Below are 26985 nucleotides of genomic sequence, written 5' to 3' on the forward strand. Positions count from 1 at the left end.
CAGAATTTAATCTAAGACGGCACTATGAGACAAAACATCAAGATAACCTGAAAGACCTGAATGCAATGCACAAGATACAGAAAGCAGAAGAGTTAAAGAAGAATCTGACACTTCAGCAGACGTTTTACCATGCAAAATCACAAAGCGATTTCAAGTGAAGCTACTTTTATGGGAGACACAAATGCACCAGTGCAACTTGCCCCACTTTCCCTGTTGCCAAGTAATGTTGAACCAAGTCGGCACAGCGGTGTTCCCAAATACGCACTTTGCTGATAAACTGAGCGCACTGCGCACTGAGTTCGCACGGCGCTTTGGTGACTTTGAAGAACAAAAAAAGAATTTTGAGTTGTTTCGCAACCCATTTGCCGTCGATGTGGAAACTGCACCTGTGCAGATTCAGATGGAGGTGATTGAGCTGCAGTGTAATGGCACACTGAAGGCAAAGTACTATACTGCACGGCCCGCACAGTTTATTCACTCCATTCCCGCAAAAATGCTCCAGGTCCGTCTACATGCGGCTCGAACCTTGTGCATGTTTGGTACCACATATTTGTGTGAGAAGCTCTTCTCAGTCATGAAGACTAACAAAACAGCACACAGGAATCGCCTCACTGATGAGCACCTGCAGTCCATCCTGAGAATCTCCACAACACAGAACCTCACACCAAACATAAACAAACTTGTTGCCAAAAAAAGATGCCAGGCGTCCAGCTCTGATAAAATGACATAAGAGCAAAGACAACTGAATGATTTGATTTGTTATTGCTGAAAAGAACAAATTTTATTTATATTTCCAGGTTTTGTTATGCACCATGTTCATATTTGAATTTGTATAATTTTGACAGGATATATTTTTATGGAGAGCAAAATCTTTTGGGATATTTAAAATTTAAGTTTATTTTTTACATAAAATTACATAAGAGTAAAGAAATTTGAATGTTTGTTCTTTTAACGTTTACTTTATTTCTAACTTGTATAATTTAGACAGGATATATTTTTATGGAGAGCAAAATATTATAAGTTATTTAAGGTTTGAGTTGATTTATTCCGGAATAATATTCTGTCGACTAAATAAAAATTCCTTCTATTTAAAATTTAAATAGAACTTGAACAGATACGATAGTTCATAATATCCATGCAGACTTGCACGTAAGAGCGGGAGTCATCCGTTTTAACAAACAGCGTATTGCACTGATACGAAATAGCCTGCCCATTTAATTATTTAGGAATGGATAAATAAATTAAGATTTTGTACAAATAATGTTTTTCATTTTTCTTCCTTCATGGATTCTGGCACCCCAGCAACAGTTGCTCGCACCCAAAGACTGTATATAATATACTATATATATATATATATATATATATATATATATATATATATATATATATATATATATATATATATATATATATATACACTAGTAGAATACCAGGCCATGAGAAGTAGTGTGTTAAAGAAGTTATGAAAAGAAAAGCAAACATTTTAAAAATAACGTAAGATGATTGTTAATGTAATTGTTTTGTCATTGATATGAGTGTTGCTGGCATATATATACTTACTTACTTACTCTTTAAACTCTGAGTAACATTAGCCAAAATTATTTTGTACATTAGGCTAAAACAGTGTGATCATTGAACATTTTGTAATTAGATGTATTTAGAATTACTAACGGTCACGGAAGTCCAATGATCCCCAGTAAGAGCCACAAAGTCCGCTTTCTGTAATGCATCTAATTTTGCTTGCTTTTCAGTGTGCACAAAACCATGCTTTTATCAAGGCTTCGATCGGGAAGTCGAAATGATCAGTCGTAGGACGCGCTTTATTCCGACTCTAACATTTTTGTAGCTGTGATGTGTGCATCAGTGTAATGGATGTACCAGGAAATCATGCATTGACAAAAGTTCCCGTTTGCTTGGAATTGAAAGTGTGATTAAATGCGTTATTTTTTAACGCGTTATGGAGTACATGCATCGAAGCTTCTCAGCTGTGCTTGTGCTAAGAAAGGGAAAATTTTAAAAATAACGTAACATGATTCTGCGTTAACCTAATATTTTTCATACGTCCCAAACCAAGGAGATGCGAAGGTAAAATGAATCAGGTAGCGCGCGTACATAGTCAGTACATCTCCTCTCGGGAATCGAACCTCGAATGTCGGCGTTAGAGGCGAAGACTCTACAATTTCGCCACAGCGTGTGGCTTGTCTATGCTAAAGTATGTATTGTAGATCGGGGTATATATATACATTTATATATATATACCCGTGTATCGCAGTGGAGAAGTAGAACTTATGAAAAAGAAAAGGGAACATTTTAAAAATAACGTAACATGATTGTCAATATACAGTAATTGTTTTGTGAGTGTTATTGAATGTTGCTGTCATCAAGGATTTGATTATCATTATTTCTTTCAATCAGGCTCGTATTTGTAGGATGTGTTCAAGTTACATTCCGTGTTTGTCAATCGTTGTAAAGATAAGAGGTTTCATTCATCGATTAGTTCCTTACTGCATCAATAAACAGCTCGTCTTCCTTTTATCTGTGATGTGACAAACTGCATGCACGGGTTTTTTTTACACTGTCTTCCTTTAGCAGGACATTCACTTTTTCCACCGTGTGCTTTGTTTCCGCAGTAGCTGCACTTATGAATATGATTCTATGTATAAGGCGCTTCATATTTTTTGCTGCCTTCTCAATTGTGTAATTCGGTTTTGTTCAGCACTCTTTGGAACTGTTGCTTTTGTCTGTGCACGCGTCAGTTCACGTGAGCAGCTTGGTGTTCTTGCATCGAAGGTTCCCAGCTGTACTGGTGCCATCTCGTGTAATGTCAGCTAAGACCCGCACTTAAAACTTTCTCTCGCAGTTTCAATGAGTTTGTGCCAAACACCACCCTGACCATCTCATCTTCCTCTGCATAAGCACAGTCCTTCACACGTGAATATTTACCGGCAGTGTTTGTATTGGATTGCCGCTGATGGGCGGCCTTATATGGGCAGGCACTAAATTACAAACGCTAGTGGTAGCCTATGAACTTAATTTAATATAAACTTACGGTTCACGCCGTGCTTTGTTTCCGCAGTAGCTGTACTTATGAATATGCTTGTATGCATCATTTGCTTCATAATGTTTTCTGCCTTCTCAATTGTGAAATGGCGTTTTGTGCTGATCGCTGTTTGGAGTTCTTCCTTGTGCTCTACATACTTACGTAGGAGGCGTGATGATGTCACACGAAACTCCGCCCCCCGCAGCCATCTCCAACTCAAGACTCCATTACATTATATGGGGAAAAATAGCTTCCAGTTATGACCCTTATGCGTAGAATTTCGAAATGAAACCTGCCCAACTTTTGTAAGTAAGCTGTAAGGAATAAGCCTGCCAAATTTCAGCCTTCTACCTACACGGGAAGTTGGAGAATTAGTGATGAGTCAGTGAGTGAGTGAGGGCTTTGCCTTTTATTAGTATAGATGTTTATATATATGTATGCATGTGTATATATATATAATCTATACTAATAAAAGGCAAACTCTTGGTCCTCCCTGCAGCTCCCTCTGCGTGGCCCCCTCACTCACTCCATAATGCCCTGCTGGTCTTCGACCTCCATGCTGCAAGGAGGGCTCCACATTACCACAGGCACAAATTTGAACGTTCACATAGAAATGTAATTTCTATACCACAGCCGTCGTGTAGCGCCTTTCAAAAGGGATCAACTACCGAGAGATGATCCATATACATTTTAGCTGCTGTTAGTTACTTACCTGTTGTGTTACACAGTCTTTAAAATGTAGTTTACCTGAAACCACTCAGTAGTGCTCAATGTACCTGTACTTCTTAAAAGCGTTAATGTTTTACTGTTTAATAACTTATAGACTATATTTAATTATTTTTCCCTTGCACTCAGTGACCAAAGCTATACACCTAGATAGGTATGTATATATATATATATATATATATATATATATGTGTATATGTAGATATGTATATAGATATGTAGATATGAAGATATGTATGTGTATATATATGTATGTATGTGTGTGTGTGTGTGTGTGTGTGTGTGTTGTGTGTGTGTATATATATATATATGACAGCAGCAAACCAAGCTGTGAGAAAACACTAAAAAGGAGGCATGTCAGGCGTTGTGGTACATTTTCTGATGCAGCTAGGCGAAAAAACTTTGTGGCGCTGCAGCCAAATACACAAAACAATTACTTTGACAATCATGTTACATTATTTTTAAAATGTTTCCTTTTCTTTTCATAACTTCTTTAACACATGACATCGCTGTGAAGCGGTATTTTGCTATATATATATATATATATATATATATATATATATATATATATATATATATATCACAGCACACTCATAACAGTGACAAAACAATTACATTGACAATCATGTTACATTATTTTCAAAATGTTTCCTTTTCTTTCTCTTTCCTTCTTTAACACACTACTCTCGCTGCTGGTATATATATATATATATATATATATATATATATATATATATATATATATATATATATATATATATATATATATATATATATATATATATATATATATATATATATATATATATATATATATATATATATATATATATAGAGAGAGAGAGAGAGAGAGAGAGAGAGAGAGAGAGAGATAGATAGATATGAAAACAACATATATATATATATATATATATAGAGATATATATATAGATAGATATATATATATATATATATATATATATATATAGATAGATAGATATGAGAACAACACTCATATCAATGACAAAACAATTACATTAACAATCAAGTTACGTTGTTTTCAAATTTTCCTTTTCTTTTTCGTACCTTCTTTAACACACTACTTCTCCTCTGTAAGCTGGTATTCTGCTAGTATATATATATATATATATATATATATGAATATATATGAATATATATATATGACAACACTCCTCATCACTCACAACAGTAACAAAACAATTACATTGACAATCATGTTACGTTATTTTCAAAATGTTTCCTTTTCTTTTTCATTGCTTCTTTAACACACTACTTCTCCGCTGCGAAGCGCGGGTATTTTGCTAGCATATATATATACTAGCAAAACACCCGCACTTCGCAGCGCCGAAGTACTGCATTAAAATTTTTATTAATAAGAAAATTTAACCTTTTTAAACTGATCGAAAATATGCCTATAGTTATTTGTTAAGGATCTCTTTGTATACCATGTTGTCAGTTCAGCCCTCCTGTTGTAACATGACCAAGCTGTGCGCTGAGCTTACTCTTGAGCATGCAACTTACAGTTGGTCATGTGAACAGTAATCTTGTCTCAAATCTCACAGCTTGGATTGCTGCTGTCATAATCGGTTTGAGTTTCATGGTTTGTTTCAATTATGACAGTATTTGCAGGATTTGTTGTATTGAAGTGATATTCGGCATCTGTCAAGCGTTGTAAGCACATAACCGGTTTCAGCGATAAAATCACATCCAGCTTTTGAGAGTTTAAACATTTATAAACATCAAAGTGTCCACTACTGAAATCGTCACCTGTGAATCTAAGATGTTTAAGAGGCATTGGCGGTTGTCGAAAGGTGTAAAATATTTGGCCATTTCGATACACTTGAAAGCGACAACCGAACAATTCAGCAGCAGCCATCAACTCACATGCAGAACCATAGGTGAAGGGCTTAAGCATTTCACTCTTATAGTGCTCCTGTGTACTATAATTATCTCCTGTACCGTCATCAATCCACACTTTGAACCTGTCCCAGTCATTCAATAGATAAGACACAATGTTCCTCCGGATATCAAGAGTGAGCCCGATATGGCCGTGCAATATGTAACAAAGAGAATGGAAAAGGTAGGTGGTATCTCCGGGCATGGAAACCACTCGGTAAGTGATAGTTCTTTGATTGATAGTGATCATCTCGATAGACATGGTAATGGGAGTTGGAATGATAAAGGAAATGGGTACCTGAGCAATGTAAAGTGTAAAATACCTATACAATAACTATAATTGTAATAAACAAACAATAAAACAGCGGAGAAGCTGTGGATTAAACAATAAGGCTGTGTTATCAGTAGGGAGACGTGAATCCCCGTGGCGAAGCAAGGAAGGGAATGTAGAGACTGGAACGACGGACGGCCTTATATAGGCAGGCAGGCAGCCAACAACGTGGGAGGCGTTGGGATGGGGGACCCAACGCAGCCTCACACAGTGACCGAGCTGCAGGCTATGGACGTATATATGTACATAAGTAGGATTCAGTTAGCGTTGGGAACCCGTGTACCAAATTTCTTGAAGATGGGCCCATAAGTAACAAAGACTTGAAAAGTTCAATATGGTGGCCGACAGTGGCATCATACCACCGAAATAAGTATGTACATTGGTTTCGGTTAGTGCAGGGAAGCCGCCTACCAAATTTCGAGAAGATGGGGCCATAAATAAGAAAGTTCAACATGGCAGACGTTATGACCATTACGCGTAGAATTTCGAAATGAAACCTGCTTAACTTTTGTAAGTAAGCTGTAAGGAATGAGCCTGCCAAATTTCAGCCTTCTACCTACACGGGAAGTTGGAGAATTAGTGACGTTGGAAAGTTCAATATGGCGGCCGACAGTGGTGTCATACCAACAAAATAAGTATGGACATTGGTTTCGGTTAGCACAGGGAAGCCGCCTACCAAATTTCGTGAAGATGGGGCCATGAATAAGAAAGTTCAATATGGCGGACGTTGTTGATCGTTATGACCGTTACGTGTAGAATTTCGAAATGAAACCTGCTTAACTTTTGTAAGTAAGCTGTAAGAAATAAGCCTGCCAAATTTCAGCCTTCTACCTACACGGGAAGTTGGAGAATTAGTGATCAGTGAGTGAGTGAGTGAGTGAGTCATTTAGGGCTTTGCCTTATATATCTCAAACTTAATGTACAACTACACTGACTGAATACGACCTCAACAAAGGATATCAAAATAAGCCCTATAACCTATCTGGCTAAAGAACAGTATCACAGTGATCAAAAGCATACTTTTCGCATTTCAAAATCCTCTTACTACAGAAATCTATTTTGGTGGCAATATTTTAAAATCATATTCTAATGAAGAAATATAATTTGTATGAAACAAACATCTCACATTGATTCTAACCTTGAAGACACACACCATTTCAACATACAAGAATGGAAAGATGTAAAAATGATGCTTATTGTTTGCCTACTTATTTTATTAATTCTTAAAAGTTTTCTCCTACTTTCTTTAAAAACTTTGTGGTGCCACCATTCCCTTAGTGCCCCAAATATGTGTTTATTTTGCTTAAATGTTTAATGCAGGGCTACCTTATTATCATCAGCATAAGAATGCATAGATAAACCACAAATTTATTTTCTGTTGGCAGCAATATTGAAACTGTGTGAAAAATTACAAATTCAGAACTACTACCAAAAATTAAGTTACACTTGCAAAGTGATAAAGTGGATGCTGTAATTATAATTGTAAGAGTTTAAAAATACCTTCTATACAACTTGGATTGGCCAAATTTCACCAGCAGCAGAGGCACCTGGAAGGTTGTTAATGCCAAAACAACCTAATATAGGGAAGAAAACTAAAATTAACAAGATTACCCACAGGACCCAATGTTATATTGTAATCTGAACATTTAACTGGCAACAACACTTTTGCAGCAAGTTAAATTAACAAAAAAATAGGTAGGCAAGGCAGTAAACAAATAACCCTTTTTAAAGAATAAAAATGGTTATGTCTTACACATATTCCACATTTGACATTCATCTACTAATAAATACTTTTTTATGATGAAAACTGAGAATAGAAATGAAGAACAGAAAAGTTGGGTGGCATTTTAATAGAAGTTACTTAGTCAAACCGAATACAATCCATTTACTAAACCACTTTTCCAGTTAATGGTTTCAGTGAGCCAGTGCCTGCCCCAGCAGGAAATCAAACTGACTTCAGACTGATCCAGTGTGGGTCCATGTATGAATGTGAATGAGACAGGTTCTCATTTACCATCTCATGCTAATGGGATAGGTATCAGTTTTCTGCAGGTCTCAATTATCTAACCAGGTAAGACAATGGATGGATAGCTTAGTCACAGAAAGTTTATAAACAGAAATATTATGCAATCTGGTCAAATTGTTACTTCCTAAAAGACTTTAAAATGTTTATACTTTCAGGTCATGGATTTAATAATGTAGTTCAACACGGGCAGATTCAGTCCTGGAGGGCCGCAGTGGCTGCAAGTTTTTGTTCCAACCCAATTGCTTAATAAGAAGCACTTATTGCTCAAGTAACACTTCTGCTTCAATTTAGTTGTCTTGCTTGTTAAGATTTTGAACCCTTATTGCTTACTTTAGTCTTAAACAGCTGTATTCTTGGTTTTCAATTGCTCCTAATTAGCAATAACATGCAAAAGACAATAGAGACCAGCATTTCTCCATTTAGCTTGTTTTCACTTACACCTGTGTGTATTTATCATGAACTATTTGGTTTAATTAAATACTTGGAAGGAGAGTGAAGAGAAAACTACTCATACTCACCTGTTTTAGACTTCAAATCATTTGGATGATATCCTTAGAAAGGAAAAAAAATCTAGGATATGAGAATGACTTGACATGGCAGAGTTAAAGCACTAGCAAGCCATGAAATTAAATCATTGACAAGGATTGGTTTTTAATTAAGCAACTGGGTTGGACAAAAACCTGCAACCACTGCGGCCCTCCAAGACTGAATCTGCCCACCCGTGAGTTAAACTTTATGCCTCTTAATAATCACAAATTATGAAGTCAATCTCCAAAAAACTTCACTTATATCATTTTCACTTCATTTAACCTACTGTGGTGGCAAAGGTCCAAATCTGACTAACCAAACCACCCTTTTCATTCAGCAGTTTTTTTTCCAAGACCTCCTGGTAAAATCCCAGACATTTCCAGGTTGGCTGAGATATTACTGGATCTGCCACTGGTAATTGTTCTAGTGAGCTGTACATTGTATGCTACATAACCTAAACCACATACACTGGCTCCTTTCTATCTGGAGAAACAGCATTTCTACTGAAAGCTCCTGTCTTCTTGTAAGCCTATCATGAATTTTGAGCAGAACAAGTTTTAACAGACATCCCATTTAAGGCACTTGTATCTAAAATCTGAATTGCTTCAGTCATAACTTGGAGCAAGGATGTAAACTCACCAATTCATTATAACCTTTGTCTACGAGCTTAGTTCCTAATGCTTTACTTACATGGCCTGGAACAACTTTCACAAAACTGCTGGGACCGAGCGGATTCATTGGTCTTACAATCACCTCTTCTCTTCTTATGAACAAGACAAAAAAAATACATGAAACATCTCCACCTGGGGCAGCTGCTCTCCCCTTGCCTAAATAAAACAAGACACTGACACTCTTTACTGTGAGATAATCACAACCTCAGATTTGAAGGTGAAAAATCTCAGTAGAGACGCTGTCCATAAGCACCCAAAAGGAATACCCTCAACTATTCAGCTGCACCTTGATATGCTGCCCATGAAATTTATGAACAGGAGACAAGAGCAGAAAAAATAAATAAATAAATAACCTCCTGCCAACTACATAAACAAAACTCATTTCACAAATAAAAGCATCATATGGGGGCGGCACGGTGGCGCAGTGGGTAGCACTGCTGCCTTCAAGTTAGGAGACCCAGGTTTGCTTCCTGGGTCCTCCCTACGTGGAGTTTACATGTTCTCCCCATGTCTGTGTGGGTTTCCTCCGGGCACTCCGGTTTCCTCCCACAGTCCAAAGACATGCAGGTTAGGTGCATTGGTGATTCTAAATTGTCCCTAGTGTGTGCTTGGTGTGTGTTGTATGTGTGTGTGTGTGTGCCCTGGGGTGGGCTGGCGCCCTGCCCGTGGTTTGTTTCCTGCCTTGCTCCCTGTGTTGGCTGGGATTGGCTCCAGCAGACTCCCCATGACCCAGTAGTTAGGATATAGCGGGTTGGATAATGGATGGATGGATGGATGCATCATATGGGACTCGGCAGTTCTCTCAGAACCACATAGTCTTAAATGAATTTGCTCAAGATACTCTATGGCACAGGTGTCAAACTCCAGGCCTGGAGGGCCACAGTGGGTGCAGGTTTTCTTTCTAACCCTTTTCCTAATCAGTGTCCAGTTTTCACTGCTAATTAACTTCTTTTCCCTCTATTTTAATAGCCCTGTTTAAGGATTAAGTCTTCTGAATTGATTCTTTTCTTCATTAAATGACAGCCAAACAGAAATGAGACATGAAACGAGCCAACAGATGACCAGCTAAATTGGGGCTTCAAACTCCAACCAGCTCCTTAATGAGAAGCCGATTCTTGCTGTTAATTAAACCCATTATTCAATTCCATGGCTTGTTGCTGCTCTCTTTTTGACAAAGCAGACATTTCCAGAACTGTTGATATTCTGTTTTATTCTAAGAACTCCTAAAATGTTTTGGTAACCTGAGGGATCAACCTTACTGAGACTTTCATCTTTATTTTCAGATTTTGTTTGATGGGTACAGATGAGCTGGTCATGTCCTGCTTGTTTTATGTCTCATTAATGTCCGGCTGCTAATTAAGGAAAAAACAACTAAGGGGCCCGAGTCAAGCTAATTAAAGCTAAGGCTAAAGAAGTTAAATTAGCATCAAAAACTGGTAACTAATTGAGAAGATGGTTAGAATGAAAACCCACAGCCACTGCGGCCCTCCAGGACTGGAGTTCGACACCCCTGTAGTCTATGGTACATGTTCATGGGCTTTTTCTAAATACACAAAAGTACACAAGATTTAGGCAGAACAGGCAAATTCCCATGACCTCTGAAATTTCTGTGCAAGTGCAAAAGATTTAGTCCACTGTTTCACTGCAACGATGGAATCCTCCAGAAACTGAGATTCAACTACAAATTAGAGTACCTGTACCACTCCTGACCCCTCAGTAATTAAAACATACCTCTTTGTGAACCTATTAAAAATTTGTGTTACAACTCCAGTCTCCCAGTCCCAAGACACTGTCCGCATCATTGACACAACATTCAATAATCATGTTAACTAAAACTCCACAAGCAATACCCAGTGCTTTCAGTTTTTCCATTAAGAATTAAACTCTTTCTGTTAACATTCATGAAGCTTTCTCATTATTGGTATAACTGCAGTCTAGAGACAAATCCATCTCTAACAAAACCTTCTGGCAATGCCTCCTCTGACAAGAAGGTATCCAGCAGGTTTAACAGTTCCGGACAGTGATCCTTTCATTTCTCATTAATATCTTCAGATTAGGCCACCCATATTAAGAAAATCCTAAAGAAATCCTCCATGGCCTCAATTACTACCCTCATGGAGGGATTTGCATCAGACATTGTTATAGCTTCAGTCTTATAGGCACCTCTCAGCTAAACCTGGAGACTCCTACTCCTACTACTACTAAGAAGGTATATTTCTTAAATCATACATATTTGTTCACTATTGATGTCAACCAATGGTTCTTAGAATTGTTATCATAAGAAGTTCCAACAATGAACTAACGACTGCTGCATGTACCTCCACTTCTTAGTTATTGGAAAGGATTTATTTAGACATATGCCAGACCTCTCCTGAGAAGCAGAAGTTTTTCTGGAAGTAAAAGTTGTACTCACTATAAACAGAGGCAACTGCTACTCATTCAACTCATACTTCAGTGAAACCAACTAAAGAAATCTTAAAGAAAAATTAAATAAAAAAATAAACTTACACCAGTTCCGTCGCCAACCCAAGCCAATGATACTGATCCACTTAGGTCAATGAACTGATACTGTGGAGAAAATTAAAAAGAAGACAAGAGTGATGATGTGGACCCAATAAGCAAAAGAATAATTGATACATTAAGAAATGTTTTACAACTGGCTACCAAAAAACTGTATTGATGGTTTACCCAAGCATTTACTCAAAATGACTGGCCTATAATTAAGCAATTTTTTATTTTGGAACTATATCATAAAATGAATAAAGAATACTAAAGGGAAAGTTTATAACTGATGATTATTAGCAAAACAATCTTTAATGCTGCAATGTGTATACAAAGCCAGCACAGACTAATGAGATTAACCTCCGAGATTGCAGAGGAAAAAATAATATTAACAGAATTTATGCAAACATAGCTTACAGATGTTTCACCAGTGGGCTCTAAAAATAAGAATATATCAGTTATCAATTCTTTCAAAAATATTTTTCTACTGTATTAAAAGCAAAAAACTATCCAGTCAGTGAACTCTATATTTTATCTTTATAATATTGTTTTTTGTTTTCATGAGAGGGATAGCTTAAAAATAAAAAAACAATGATTTGAAATGTAACATGTAACTGAGGAGACCTTGAAAACAAGCTTCAGACTTTTACAAGCTGTAAATTCATTAACCTAAGGTATAATAGGACTTGTATGTCTAAAAATGTCATTTGTTTTTGCTAGTTCTGCATGAAAAACACATCTTCAGACACAAACCCACTAAGTCCAATTCAAGGTCAAAGGGATGGGGGCTACTACCTACCCTGCCACTATGCAATGCAAAGTAAACATCAACCTTAGAATACAGTAGATCGTGTCCTTAGCAAAGTTAATGAAAACACAATCAACACTGCATTAATCTGGAACTGCCATTCAAAGTCATATACAGTCATATGAAAAAGTTTGGGAACCCTTCTTAATTCTTTGGATTTTTGTTTATCATTGGCTGAGCTTTCAAAGTAGCAACTTCCTTCCAATATATGACATGCTGCATAAAAATAGTAGTATTTCAGCAGTGACATTAAGTTTATTGGATTAAAAGAAAATATGCATCATAACAAAATTAGACAGGTGCATAAATTTGGGCATCCCAACAAAGATATTACATCAATACTTAATTGAGCCTCCTTTTGCAAATATAACAGCCTCTAGACGTCTCCTATAGCCTTTGATGAGTGTCTGGATTTTAGATGGAGGTATTTTTGACCACTCTCTCATACAAAATTTCTCCAGTTCAGTTAAATTTGATGGCAGCTGAGCATGGACAGCCTGTTTCAAATCATCCCATAGATTTTCAATGATATTCAAGTCAGGGGACTGTGACTGCCATTCCAGAACATTGTACTTCTCCCTCTGCATGAATGCCTTTGTGTTTTGGGTCATTGTCTTGTTGGAATATCCAACCCCTACGTAACTTCAACTTTGTGACTGATGCTTGAACATGATCCTGAAGAATTTCTTGATATTGGGTTGAATTCATCTGACCCTCGACTTTAACAAGGGCCCCAGTCCCTGAACTAGCCACACAGCCCCACAGCATGATGGAACCTCCACCAAATTTGACAGTAGGTAGCAGGTGTTTTTCTTGGAATGCAGTGTTCTTCTTCCGCCATGCAAAGCGCTTTTTGTTATGACCAAATAACTTTTAAGTCTCATCAGTCCAAAGCACTTATTCCAAAATTAATCTGGCTTGTCTAAATGAGCATTTGCATACAACAAGCGACTCTATTTGTGGAGTGAGTACAGAAAGGGCTTCTTTCTCATCACCCTGCCATACAGATGTTCTTTGTGCAAACTGTGCTGAATTGTAGAACTATGTACAGATACACCATATAACTTATTTTTGTATAGCCCAAAATCACACAAGAAGTGCCGCAATGGGCTTTAACAAGCCCTGCCTTTTGACAGCCCTCCAGCTCTCTAAGAAGACAAGGAAAAACACCCAAAAAAACTCTTGTAGGGAAAAAAATGGAAGAAACCTTGGGAAAGGCAGTTCAAAAAGAGACCCCTTTCCAGGTAGGTTGGACGTGCAGTGGCTGTCAAAAAGAAGGGGGTCAATACAAGACACAGAACAGAACAAATCTTCAATACAGTATAAAAATAAAAATTTTACAAATACGGAGCAGAATTTAACAGTAGATGACATCACATTATATGATTTGGATTTGTTTAGAGTCCTGGAGACCTCAGCCATTAAGCTGCCTCCCCCATTTGGCCATTCCACTGCTGAAAAAGAGCTGGGCCAGCCAATCCGATGAAAGGACCCCTCGACCCCACAATTCCTGCAATCCTCCATCACGGATGACTTTACCTTAAGCAGGCAAAACAACTGTTCTTGCAGGTCTTTAGAGGTGATCTGTGGGTTGTCTGTAACCATTCTCACAATCCTGCGCATATGCCTGTATTTTTCTTGGCCTGCCAGACCTGGGTTTAACAGCAACTGTGCCTGTGGCCTTCCATTTCCTGATTACATTCCTTACAGTTGAAACTGACAGTTTAAACCTCTGAGATAGCTTTTTGTAGCCTTCCCCTAAACCATGATACTGAACAATATGTTTTCAGATCTTTTGAATGTTTCTTTGAGGATCCCATGCTGTCACTCTTCAGAGGAGTGTCAAAGGGAAGCAAAGCTTGCAATTGACCACCTTAAACACCTTTTCTCATGATTGGACACTCTGGTCTATGAAGTTCAAGGCTTAACGAGATAATCCAATCAATTTGGTGTTGCAAGTAATCAGTATTGAGCAGTTATGCATTCAAATCAACAAAATTACAAGGGTCCCAAACTTTTTCATATAACTGTATACATCATTGGGATGTGAGATGAAGACAAGAGTACTTGAAGACCGACCCAGGAAGTTGGCAGCAGCATTAACAACTGTGACACCATGCTGCTCTACCACTGTATACATGTTGTGTAAAACTGCAAGCCATATGCAAAATAACACAAATGTACCTGTACATTTGTGGGCAACATTATGAACACTGTAAATCAAACAAATAATTTGTAACTGTTACTGTATATTTTACTTGAGCAGAAAAGCAAAATCCCGTCGAGGGGATGGTAGTGGAAATGTCATGAATCTTAAACAGATGCTTTCCTTATGAGGGAACAGTCACGTTTTTCTACCTTTAACAGCAAAACGTTCTGTAACATATGGGTGCACATAAAAAAAATGATGAACGTGAAACAATGCAGCTATTTTCATATAAAGTGCCAGATAACAGCATACATTCAATGCAATATTTTGAGAAATTATGACATTTTCCAATGAAAAGACAGCTATTTTTCTATCTTTTAAAAGCAAAAACTAGTCTAGTATAGCCAGCAAAGGGTGGACTGGTGACGTTACTGGTCTAGTGTTGTGCTGGAGGAACATCTCAAATATCAAAAATGGCTGCATGACATAAATGGTTCACATTAATGACTAGTTGGACTGGTCTCAGAATACAGAGAAACTATATAAGCAAGGGCAGAGCAGGCTCTTGTTCCTTAGGGGACTGTGCTCCTTTAATGTGGGAAGTGACATCCTTCACATCTTCAATAACTCTGTGATGGACAGTGCAGTTTCCTACTCTGTGGTGTACTGGGGTGGTAACATCACTTCAAGTGAGGTTCACTGAGTCAAAAAGCTAATTACAAGGGCAAGCTCAGTTACAGAACACACTCTGGACCCCTGGGGGTAGTTACCTGCCCCTCTCCTTTTTCATCTGTGTGACCAACCCCAGTTGACCCAGTGCACTTGCAATTTTGCTAAATGGCAATTACCTCATTCAGGTTAGTACACAAAACCAAAAAGCAATTTATACCTTAAACCAGAAAAATATGCTACTGTGATATACCCTAATGCAGTTGGGGTCTCCCCACCAAGTATTATATGTGAATATTTATATTTGAGGGTGTCTTCCACACCTAAACCTCACAAATGTGAGGGGATGACTGTAATTGTCAAACAAGTTAGGAAATGTACCCATGGCTTAACATTTAGGTGTATTCAGGGACTTGGCATAAGCATAATGAAAGTTATAGCATTTTGCGCATTTATTTAATCAAACAGAAAGGGAGAGAGAGAGAGAGAGAGAGAGAGAGAGAGAGAGAGAACACATTTTTGTTTATTAAATACTCTTCCAACAATAAGTCATATCAAAATATGACAATGGTAATGTTTTTGATAGCATTTTATACTATCATGTAGTTTACATATATCATATATAGATTTTTTTTTTTTATTATATCAACTCAAGTGATGTAAACATCAATGTAGGAAGTATTTTAAGATAAATAGCTTCTCTATCTGTGGCATCTCTGCATGACGACTACCTTTTTCCACCCTCTCAAACATATAGTTTTTAATGTTTGGAAAAACATACAGGGATAAATCACTTAGAGATTTATACATACATAACATCTTTGCATCCTACGAACAATTACACTCCAAAATGTATCTTCCCATCAACACAATTTTTTCCACAATTTCCAAATTAGAAACAAAATCTGTTTAATTTTCTTCACCTCCCACCTACTTTTATTCTGGAAGAAAAATTCATCAGTCTTAAGATCTCAGACAGCATTTCTATAATATAATATACAGACACATTTTCAAGTCCCTTCTTCTCAAAGATCTCACAGTACAGTGGGAAAGGGATTTCTTACTCAACATGTCAGAAAAGGAGAGGAAGGCAGCCATGCATTGAATTCACTCCACCTCCATATGTGCAAAGTATACATTTGTTCAACTTAAAATCTTTTAAATTAAGCATATCTGTCTCATTTAAAATTGTCCAAAACATTTCCAGGGAAAGATCCAACCTACAAATGTTGCAATCAAGCGCTAGCCTCATTGGGCCATATGTTTTGGACGTGAACCAAATTAACATCATTCTGGACAAGCATTTTTAAATGCATATCAGACTGCCTTGGTGCCACAATCACTGCTAAACCATTAACAGCTGTTTCTGGGGTACTCCCAGATGAGCTTAAAGTGGAGAAGGACAAACAAACTGTAATTGCCTTTACTTTACTGTAAGCACATAGACTTATCTTGCTCATCTGGAAGAATCCTAGCCCACCTTTTCTAAGTCAGAGGGTAATTTATGTTACATACGATTTGAAATTGGAAAAAATCTAATTCTTACTTTGAGGATCTGTTAAAACCAGGCAGGATTTAATTAATGACATTTTACTCTGGCTGTTGGCCTTCCTCTCTTTTGCATGGCTGGGGGTTGAATTGAATTTAGTTTTGTCAAGTTTGACTTGATTGTAGGAATATTACTAGCTTTTGATAAATTTAATAAAATGAATAAAAAATAAACTTCAGCTCCATATGCACAAAGCATTCAATCATTCAACTTAAAATCTTTGATCGAGCATATTTATCTCGTTTAAAAGTGTCCAAAGTGTATCCACGACAAGATTCAACATGTGAACATTGTAATCTACCTCCAGAATCACTGGGGTAGATGTTCTGGGCGTGCACCAAATTAACATCATTCTGGACCAAAATCTTTGAATGTCTATCAGAGAGCCTTGGTGTCATAATCCCTCCTAATCCATTAACAGCTCGGTTTGGAGTACTCCCAGATGGGTTTAAAGTGGAGAAGGACAGATTGATTGGAATTGCTTATATCACACTAGTAGCACATAGTGAGATTCTTCCAGTTGAGCAAGGTAAGTCTAAGAGAATCTGTTCAAACATTTTTATTTATTTATATTTTTTTTAAATATGCAAAGATTCAATTAATCAAATCTCAGAATAAGCATTTATATCAGAGAAAAAGGACATTCTTTCTTTGTTGTTTTTAAATATTTGTTCTTGCTGTAGGCTGTCCTCTCTTTTTCTCTGACAGGGGTTGAATTCTGGTATATTAAGTTAGACATGATTGCATAGAAAGTTGTTTTCTTCAAATAAACTCAATAAAATTAAAAATAAATACAGGGGTGTGTCATAATCAGTTAGGTTAAGGTCTGGACTCTATCTTGAACACCACAAAGTTTCTTGATTAACCTCCTTAGTATTGCAGCTTATTCCAAAAAACAAAGTGTTGCTTTTTTTGACATGAAAAATAACACTTTTATTAAATGTTGAAAGTATAATAACGATACAAATAATGATGAATAAAAGTAATAATTTGAAATGAATAATAATAACAAAAATAATAACAACAGTAATAATACTATTAATGATGCCAAAATAGTATATAATTTGTCTCAAAATTAGTTCTTTGTGTGGTAAATCTTAAAGCACGGTGAAAGATAATCTAACGTCATAGTTACAATAATAAGAGTGTTTCCTTTTGGATTTTCTCTTCAGATTTATCAGTATTTGAACGGAATGCTGTACATGTACGAGTTGGGTTCTTTTTTTCCTGTTGAAGGTAGAAAATCAATAAAATGACAACCAATAAGACACTGGACTACAGTGCTGGGATGTAAAGTTTGCATGAGACACATGTTTTGACAGCTTGTTTGTTTGTATACTGTTCTACCAGATGGCAAAATAGCTTTTTATAGTATTTCTTTTGTTGCATCTGCATAACGGCATAGAAAGTCAATTCTTGATCCACATGATTTATGCCACCCATCGTGCTGTTGTAGTCGACTACAGCACAAGGTTTCGTAACCTACTTGTTGCCTTTTGCCTATACAGTGACTGTAGCTGCATTATGTACAGTGCTAAGACGACAAACATCTTTCTTGTACTTCCATTTTAGCACAAGAACTTTACCCTTTTACCAAGCTAGCAAACCTCACTGTAATTTAGCTCTGCCAAAGTCTTTAGGCATGCCATGACGGTCAGGACAAACTGTTCCATACGAGTCAGTCTACTTTGTGGCAAGATGTCAAATAGCTCTGGTGAAGTATAAAAGTTGTCCGTGGTTACACTGTAACCTTGATCCAGCAGAGCATCTACCAAAGTCCGCACCGATGAGCTAGCAATGCCATATTGATTGTACTTTGGATAAAACATTATCCCTTTTCCTGTGTACAGAACTGAATTCCAAGTGTACTGTTTTAGATTCACAATCCTCATAAAACTTTATGGCAAAACTTGCTCTTTTTGACGCGATGTATTATATCCATAACAGTCTGCCCTTATAAGCCATGAGCCTTTCATTGATGCGGACATTATGGTCCGAAATGTAAACGCTCCCAAAATTTTACTACAATGGCCTGGTATATCTCCCAAATTGTCTTCATTTTGGATGCTGGATGGGTATTCTCATCAAAGTCATCATTGTTGGCAAAATGCTGATATTTCATAATTATTAAAAACCTACACTCAGATAGAATTTCTCCAAAGAATGGCAGCACTGACAGCACTTTTAGAGCCTGAGAGATTCTTAGTTCTAACGCTTAGGTAATACGCATCTCACTCACTCGGGACAAACACTTTTAGCATGATTTTCACAGCCTGAGTAACACTCAGGTCTAATGCTAAGGAGGCTACACCATTCTATTGTTATGTGATGTGACATGAAATGAGCTATTTATGTAAGGAATCTGAGAAGTATCAATGACCTAAAAAACTTTTTTTTTTTTTAAAGGAGGAAAGATCTAAAACTGCTAAAAATTTTTCTATTTACCATATACAAGGATTCACACACTTTTTTGCAGCTTCAACTGTGCAAACTGCACTTGTCTATTACAAAGTCAAGTTTTAGTTATGTTTACACAAGGAAACATGAAATTTACCTTCTACAATAACAGACATAAATGAAACAAAAAAAATTTACATCATTTGAAACACATTTTTCAATTAAAATGAGTAAAAATGATACACAAGAAAACTATACATCTGGAATTTATTCATTAAAAGAACATATTTCCAGACAGGAATTCCAGTCACCCCCCGCCACCCCACCAACACTGCCCTCTGACACACGCTTACCCAATTATTTACAATTGCCCCAATAACTTCAGATATATGTCTGCTAATCTGCTGGTGCTTTTTAAAATTTTGGTTTGTCAGACTACTACACTAAAGCTGAAAGTGATAACAGAATCAATGAAATTATGATAAAAGAACAAAATAAGGTCCTTGTCCACTTTAAAAAGTCTAAGTTCTCTTATTGCACCAGTGTACCAAATAGTTAACTTAAAATGGTTCATTGGTCAATGCACTGTAGCAGACTTCTAAGTGTATTTCTCTGTGTTTTGTGCCCATTTGTCTTTAGATCATGTAAAATTATTTGTTTTCTATTTCCAGGCTGTCTATCACTGTAAAGATAAGACCACACTGAATTAAATGTAGAATTCTAGGTCCAAATTCCACAGGAATCACATATGTTGTTGAAATTATACATTAATACCAATGTTTACCTTAGCATTAAATAATAGTTTAGAGATCATATAAATTTTAAATTTACACAATCTGAAGACATAACTGCAGTGTACTGGATTGGCAGATCTTCAATTATAAACTGTAGATGCTTCTAGTTTTTGTTTTTTGCTCAAACAAAGATGATGAACTTACTTTTACTGGGGGCAATTAACATCAAAGCATCTTCTGTTCCTGTACGGTACCAATAATGAATCACTTTAAAACATCTGTCCAAACAAAGCAGAAGACCAGGATCATGATTCAGGCTATATTGATTATTTTATAACTTGGGAAACCAAGAGGCATAAAAAGATCAAACTTTGAGCAAAGTCATCCATCATACAAACGCTAGCCAATCAAATGTGTGTAATACGCTATGTCTCAATGCCCCACGAGTAATTTTAATGTAAATATGGCTTGTCCCATAGACCAAAAACAGTGATAACAAAAAGGACAGAATAAGGCGAAAGTGACGTCAGAACAGAAGACAGAGAGACATGTGATTGTTTCACCTGAATGTCAACAAAACTATCTTATGACTAACACAGATCGCTTTATCAAAAGCCACCCTAGGACAACTTCCAATCCTTGATATTTTCCGTATGCTTTAACTAAAGACTATTACCAAGACTTTCATTATCAATTTTACTTTTTATTGCATCTTGTTCTATTTGGTATTATTATTCGTTAATAAGTGTCATTTTGCTTTTACATTTTCTATACTTTGTTCTTGTACCTAGAGTGACTGAAATAATAAATTAAAAATTAAGAAACCTGTATGCAGTTATCTACATTATTTGCACATAGGGTATTCAAGGCTAATAGGTCACTCCTCAAAAGAAAGACAGCTGCAGTAAAAAGAGGGCATATAGTTTGGTAAGTGGAACCACCAATAGAGTTGTGCTTTTAATTATAATTCAATGACACCTGTATGTTTTTCAGTGCTGGAGATAGTAAGTTCTTAAGTAGAGACTCCTATAGAATATTGTGTGATGCACTTAGGCATTACCATTGCCTAAATTTGGATATCTATATACGAATGTGAAGGAGTTCATCGCATGGTGAATGATAATTAGGCTTTCTCCTGATATGTTGCCTATAGAATCCCTATGCATATGTGTATCTGTATCTTTACAGTATGTGTGTAGACCAGTTTAAAAACAGACCTAGTAAGCCCCACAGAACCCATGATAATACAATAACTGTCCCAGTATACATGCTTACAATGTACAAGAATATTTCAGCTTCAAGAGATTCTGGACTATTTAATGATAACTAGGGGGCTTCGCTTGCCAACCCCCGTTTGTTGTTTTTCCGGATACACACTTTTAAGATTTTTTTTTTCTTTAAAATTGTTGCTCTTTCGTTAGTTTCACTTTTATTTCAGAACTTCTGTAAAAACGATATTTGGAATCTTTCGAGTCCCAATGTGCTGAATCTTTTTAATAAGGTCAGTGAGACGTGTTTAATGACTTTGTACTATAATTTAGGTTAGGTTTCTCTGTTTGGAATTTCAGCACAGACAAAACGATCTACATCATCAGCAGTTAATAATTTTTTATACAAAGTAACCAATAAATGCATTTGAGGTAAACTCAGTTTTTGAAATTCTCTGTCTTTCTTTGCGCTAATGCGATGTTTACTTTGTTTGTTTTGACACTGTGGTATTTTTCTGCTTTCATATTCTGTATCTTACTCTGCATGTGTTTCTATGAGTCTTTTGAATTCCAGTTTTGATTATCTCTAACCTGCTCTGAATGCGTTTGGCCCCTTGTTTTTTAAGCTCTTAATTACGTTTTACTTTGTTTTCAACTTTGTCTTTTATTTCTGATCTTGCTTTATCCTGCTTTTGTTTCAGTGACACCTGGTCCATGGTGATTACTTTCCCTTTTTCGAGTAATAATATCTGTTTGTTTGTGCTCCTGTGATCTGTACTTTCTTTTTTTATACTTTCTAATTTTCCTTTCATATTCTTTAACTTTCTCCACATGTGTATAACGCCAACTTTTTTTTTTTTTTTTTGAGCCTTTCGAATTCCACTGCTTTCATAATCTCTAACCTGCTCTGCATGTGTATAGCGCCAACGTCCGGATTGGCCAGGTTTTTTTTTCAATTCCACTTGTTCTGGGCTGATAATTACTTTCCTTATTTTCTGAATTTGCACCTAGATTATTCTTTTTCTTTTTTGTCTCTCCAATGCTTTTGATTCTGTTTTCTCCGCGCTGTTTTCTTCTTCCTTAGTCGTCCACGTTTTCTTTATAACGTATTGTCCATACAAAGCCAAAACACGACTGAGTGTGCTCCTCCCTGTGCTATTATTTGGTTGTAAGTAGGGCATGTCTTGCAAGAATCTCATGTTCTACGTCATCATGAGACTGTCCTGGGTCAATCTCTTGGCACAAAGTCTCATGGTTAAGGTCCCCACGAGACGCTTCGTGGCCAGACTCTTTAGTCTCGTGGGTCTTTTAAGTATTGTCTACTACTGGTTCTCGCCAGGATTTTTTTTTTTTTTATAATAGAGAGATGGCAGCAGTGGGGTAGGAATCAAAATGGTATGTTTTATATTTTATTTACTACAGAATATAATACCATTTACAATACACCAATTAAATACTAATCCACACAGTTAAAATAAAATGTGAGCTTACAAAAAACACACACACACACAGATTGCCAGATCTATACACTTCTCTATTTACTAAAATATGTACAAATTTGGCTTTGTGTACTAAAAAAAAAAAAAAAATATGAAAGAACATCATCAACAACTATTACATATTAGGACAACTTATACTGTTGGCTAATGGGTTAAAAAACTGAAAGCAAACAGTAGGTCTAAACATAGCATAGCAAAATGGAGGGGTGTCCTCATATTTCAAGACATTTCAGCTCTACTTTCCTTCAAAGTACTGGGTGCTGGCTCATGTGACTAAGCAAATGCTGCCCACACACTGTCTTGTAAGAAAAATTGGAACAGGCAAGAAACAGAGTCTGGTATCTACTTGTAATAGGGGATGAGAGAAAATGAAACCAACAAACAAACACATAATCAGGCACGTATACAAGAATCTTATCTGATGTCTCATCTATGACATTTTATCATTTCAAAAGACATTCTAGAAGTGGATACAGGTTTCAGCCAAGTAATCTTGCAAAGATGTTGTCAGCAGATTATGTGTCTAAAACAAAAAGAGATTTTTTTTGTTGTTTATTTTAAATAAAAAGGGGGTCATTGCACGACCAGTGCCGGCACATTACTGAATCTGTACATGTTAAAGGCCTGTTATTAGACCCAAATGGCTAATAATACAATGGTTTAATTGTTCTTTTATCTGTCTATTAAAATTAACACTATCATGGTATTTGGAAGCACCACCTTCCTGATTTGTGAATAAGAGCCAGATGGATCACATTACAAAAATGCAAACTATTTTTACCAATTTTAATTTTGTGGGCTACAAAGTGAATGGCTCATGTTTATTTTCTCTATATAAAACACATTTTGCGTTTTCCATGATCTCAGTTACTGCAAAACTGTGAAATTAGGTCTGTAGAAAGCACTGTGTCATAGTGGATTTTGAATCCCAAGGTTGCTGGTTCAGTGCTTGCCTCTGACTCACCGATTTTGTAACTGTGAAAGAGTCACTCAACTTTCCTGCGACACCACTGTGCTGGCAATCAAAACTGAAAAGGGTACAATGTTCAACTGCAATGCAAATTATCTTTTAAGTCAGATTTTTTCAAGTAAATACTAGGAAATGCAGCCTGTTAGTCCATCTGCTGAAATTCCCTTGATATGCATGCACTCACAAGATGTACATCCGGAGTACAATTTCTTGTATAAATGGATGTGGAATTTTGTATACATTCATATCAGCCTTAATTTCATGGGCCTTCCTAGATGCTCTGGTGCAAAGTCAGTGGCACATGAGGAGCAAGCAATCTCTCTCTATCTCAATTCAGATGTGCTTTATACAGCTCATGTCAATTCCACTAAACAACTCATAGAATCTTTATTAGCAATGAATGAACTGTTTTTCATTAAAATAATGAGGTCATAAAAATGTAATATTTAATTAGTTATAATAATGGCACACAAACTTAAAAAAACTGTATAAAGCTGTAAATATTTAAAAAATATAAGCATCATTTGTTTTAATTATTTAGCTCTTAAGATTGAGAACTTGGCAAGCTGGAAGTCAGGCAGACCCAAGCTTATTTACATCTGTATTGATGGTAACCTTGTGTTCAGCAAAATAGTCTAATTTGAAAGGTTTGCCAATGAGTAATCAAAGCCCAAGGGACACACATAACCCAGAGAGGTCTCAATCTAAAGCAACTAAGTATCTGGATTACCTGAAGGGGCATACCACCTGAAAGGGAAAAGCTGAGGTATAATCCTGTACATGTGGGCAGAGTCAGACTGAATGGTATGGAACAGACTAGATTATTGAAATGGAAGTGGCCTCTTAAGAAGTAAAACATTACTTCTTTATGTGGATCTGGGTAGTAAACAAAGTTCATGTGGATGTTGGAAAAGTATTAGCTAAATACTAGATAATATCCCGAAGTCCAACACTGGTTACAGAATCGAAATTATAGATTGGAGAAGGGCTATTTATGTATTGGAGAGCTGGACAAAAAATGCACACTGCAGGTTCGGAGATACAGTGCATCCGGAAAGTATTCACAGCGCATCACTTTTTACACATTTTGTTATGTTACAGCCTTATTCCAAAATGGATTAAATTCATTATTTTCCTCAGAATTCTACATATAACACCCCATAATGACGTGAAAAAAGTTTACTTGAGATTTTTGCAAATTTATTAAAAATAAAAAAAACAGAGAAAGCACATGTACATAAGTATTCACAGCCTTTGCCATGAAGCTCAGAATTGAGCTCAGGTGCATCCTGTTTCCTCTGATCATCCTTGAGATGTTTCTGCAGCTTAATTGGAGTCCACCTGTTGTAAATTCAGTTGATCGGACATGATTTGGAAAGGCACACACCTGTCTATATAAGGTCCCACAGTTGACAGTTCATATCAGAGCACAGACCAAGCATGAAGTCAAAGGAATTGTCTGTAGACCTCCGAGACAGGATTGTCTCAAGGCAAAAATCTGGGGTAGGTTACAGAAAAAATTCTGCTGCTTTGAATGTCCCAATGAGCACAGTGGCCTCCATCATCCGTAAGTGGAAGAAGTTCAAAAGCACCAGGACTCTTCCTAGAGCTGGCCGGCCATCTAAACTGAGTGATCGGGGGAGAAGGGCCTTAGTCAGGGATGTGACCAAGAACCCGAAGGTCACTCTGTCAGAGCTCCAGAGGTCCTCTGTGGAGAGAGGAGAACCTTCCAGAAGGACAACCATCTCTGCAGCAATCCACCAATCAGGCCTGTATGGTAGAGTGGCCAGACGGAAGCCACTCCTTAATAAAGAGCACATGGCAGCCCGCCTGGAGTTTGCCAAAAGGCACCTGAAGGACTCTCCGACCATGAGAAACAAAATTCTCTGGTCTTATAAGACACTGATTGAACTCTTTGGTGTGAATGCCAGGCGTCACGTTTGGAGGAAACCAAGCACCACCATCACCAGGCCAATACAATCCCTACAGTGAAGCATGGTGGTGGCAGCATCATGCTGTGGGGATGTTTTTCAGCGGCAGGAACTGGGAGACTAGTCAGGATAAAGGGAAAGATGACTGCAGCAATGTACAGAGACATCCTGGATGAAAACCTGCTCCAGAGCGCTCTTGACCTCAGACTGGGGCGACGGTTCATCTTTCAGCAGGACAACACTAAGCACACAGCCAAGATATCAAAGGAGTGGCTTCAGGACATCTCTGTGAATGTCTTTGAGTGGCCCAGCCAGAGCCCAGACTTGAATCCGATTGAACATCTCTGGAGAGATCTTAAAATGGCTGTGCACTGACGCTTCCCATCCAACCTGATGGAGCTTGAGAGGTGCTGCAAAGAGAAATGGGCGAAACTGGCCAAGGATAGGTGTGCCAAGCTTGTGGCATCATATTCAAAACGATTTGAGGCTTAAATTGCTGCCAAAGGTGCATCGACAAAGTATTGAGCAAAGGCTGTGAATACTTATGTACATGTGATTTCTCAGTTTTTTTTATTTTTAATAAATTTGCAAAAACCTCAAGTAAACTTTTTTCACGTTGTCATTATGGGGTGTTGTGTGTAGAATTCTGAGGAAAAAATGAATTTGATCCATTTTGGAATAAGGCTGTAACATAACAAAACAAATTGTGGTAAAAGTGATGCGCTGTGAATACTTTCCGGATGCACTGTAAGTCCCCAGCTCTATGCTGTGTATCTCAGGTTTGTGCCAGTGTCTAGGTGTTGCCATAGTGAAGCATTTAACAGGAAAACAGTCTCTTTGTGTGTGTATGCGCGCGCAACAACTATTCAGCATCCTAGAGATAGTAGATTAGATATATTCTGATGGTAGTCTAACCAATAGATGTCAACATACACAATATAGGGAATGACAGAGATATCTTGAAACATTAAACTGGGAGAAACAGCCTCTCTGACCAGAATGACAATGGTGAACTATTATTGGATTAATGTGTAAATAATTACATGTACATAACAAGTATCAACTTCAAATACAAGATTGATCATATAAAACAGACTTAGAACAGAAAAAACAGATTTTGAGGATGTCCTGGAGAACACCCTGCAAGGTATCTTCCCCCGATTTAAAGTATCTCATCTCCTAAACAGCTTCTTCTACATCTCAACAGAGGCTGAGGATTGAGCAATCCTTGTATTTGCAAAACAAATGAAAAATAGGAGTGCACATGTTTTGTTGCCTTTAAGGTTTTGGAGATAAACACACATGAATCCTTCAAAACCACTTAACTCAACAAGGTTAAAAAGTGCCTTCT

General features: G+C 37.0%; 1 protein-coding gene across 2 annotated transcripts in view; it reads right to left on the minus strand.

The window, feature by feature from the left end:
* sort1b (sortilin 1b) overlaps positions 1-26985 on the minus strand; it is a 102711-nt gene that overhangs the window by 64035 nt on the left and 11691 nt on the right. For both annotated transcript variants that reach the window (XM_039748558.1, XM_039748557.1), the window contains exons 2-3: positions 11727-11786; positions 7494-7567 (exon numbers count right to left, since the gene is read on the minus strand). In XM_039748558.1, the coding sequence (XP_039604492.1) occupies positions 7494-7567; positions 11727-11786 (134 nt within the window). The remainder of the gene's footprint in view (positions 1-7493; positions 7568-11726; positions 11787-26985) is intronic.

Source organism: Polypterus senegalus, chromosome 3 (assembly GCF_016835505.1).
Source record: "Polypterus senegalus isolate Bchr_013 chromosome 3, ASM1683550v1, whole genome shotgun sequence".
NCBI lineage: Eukaryota > Metazoa > Chordata > Cladistia > Polypteriformes > Polypteridae > Polypterus > Polypterus senegalus.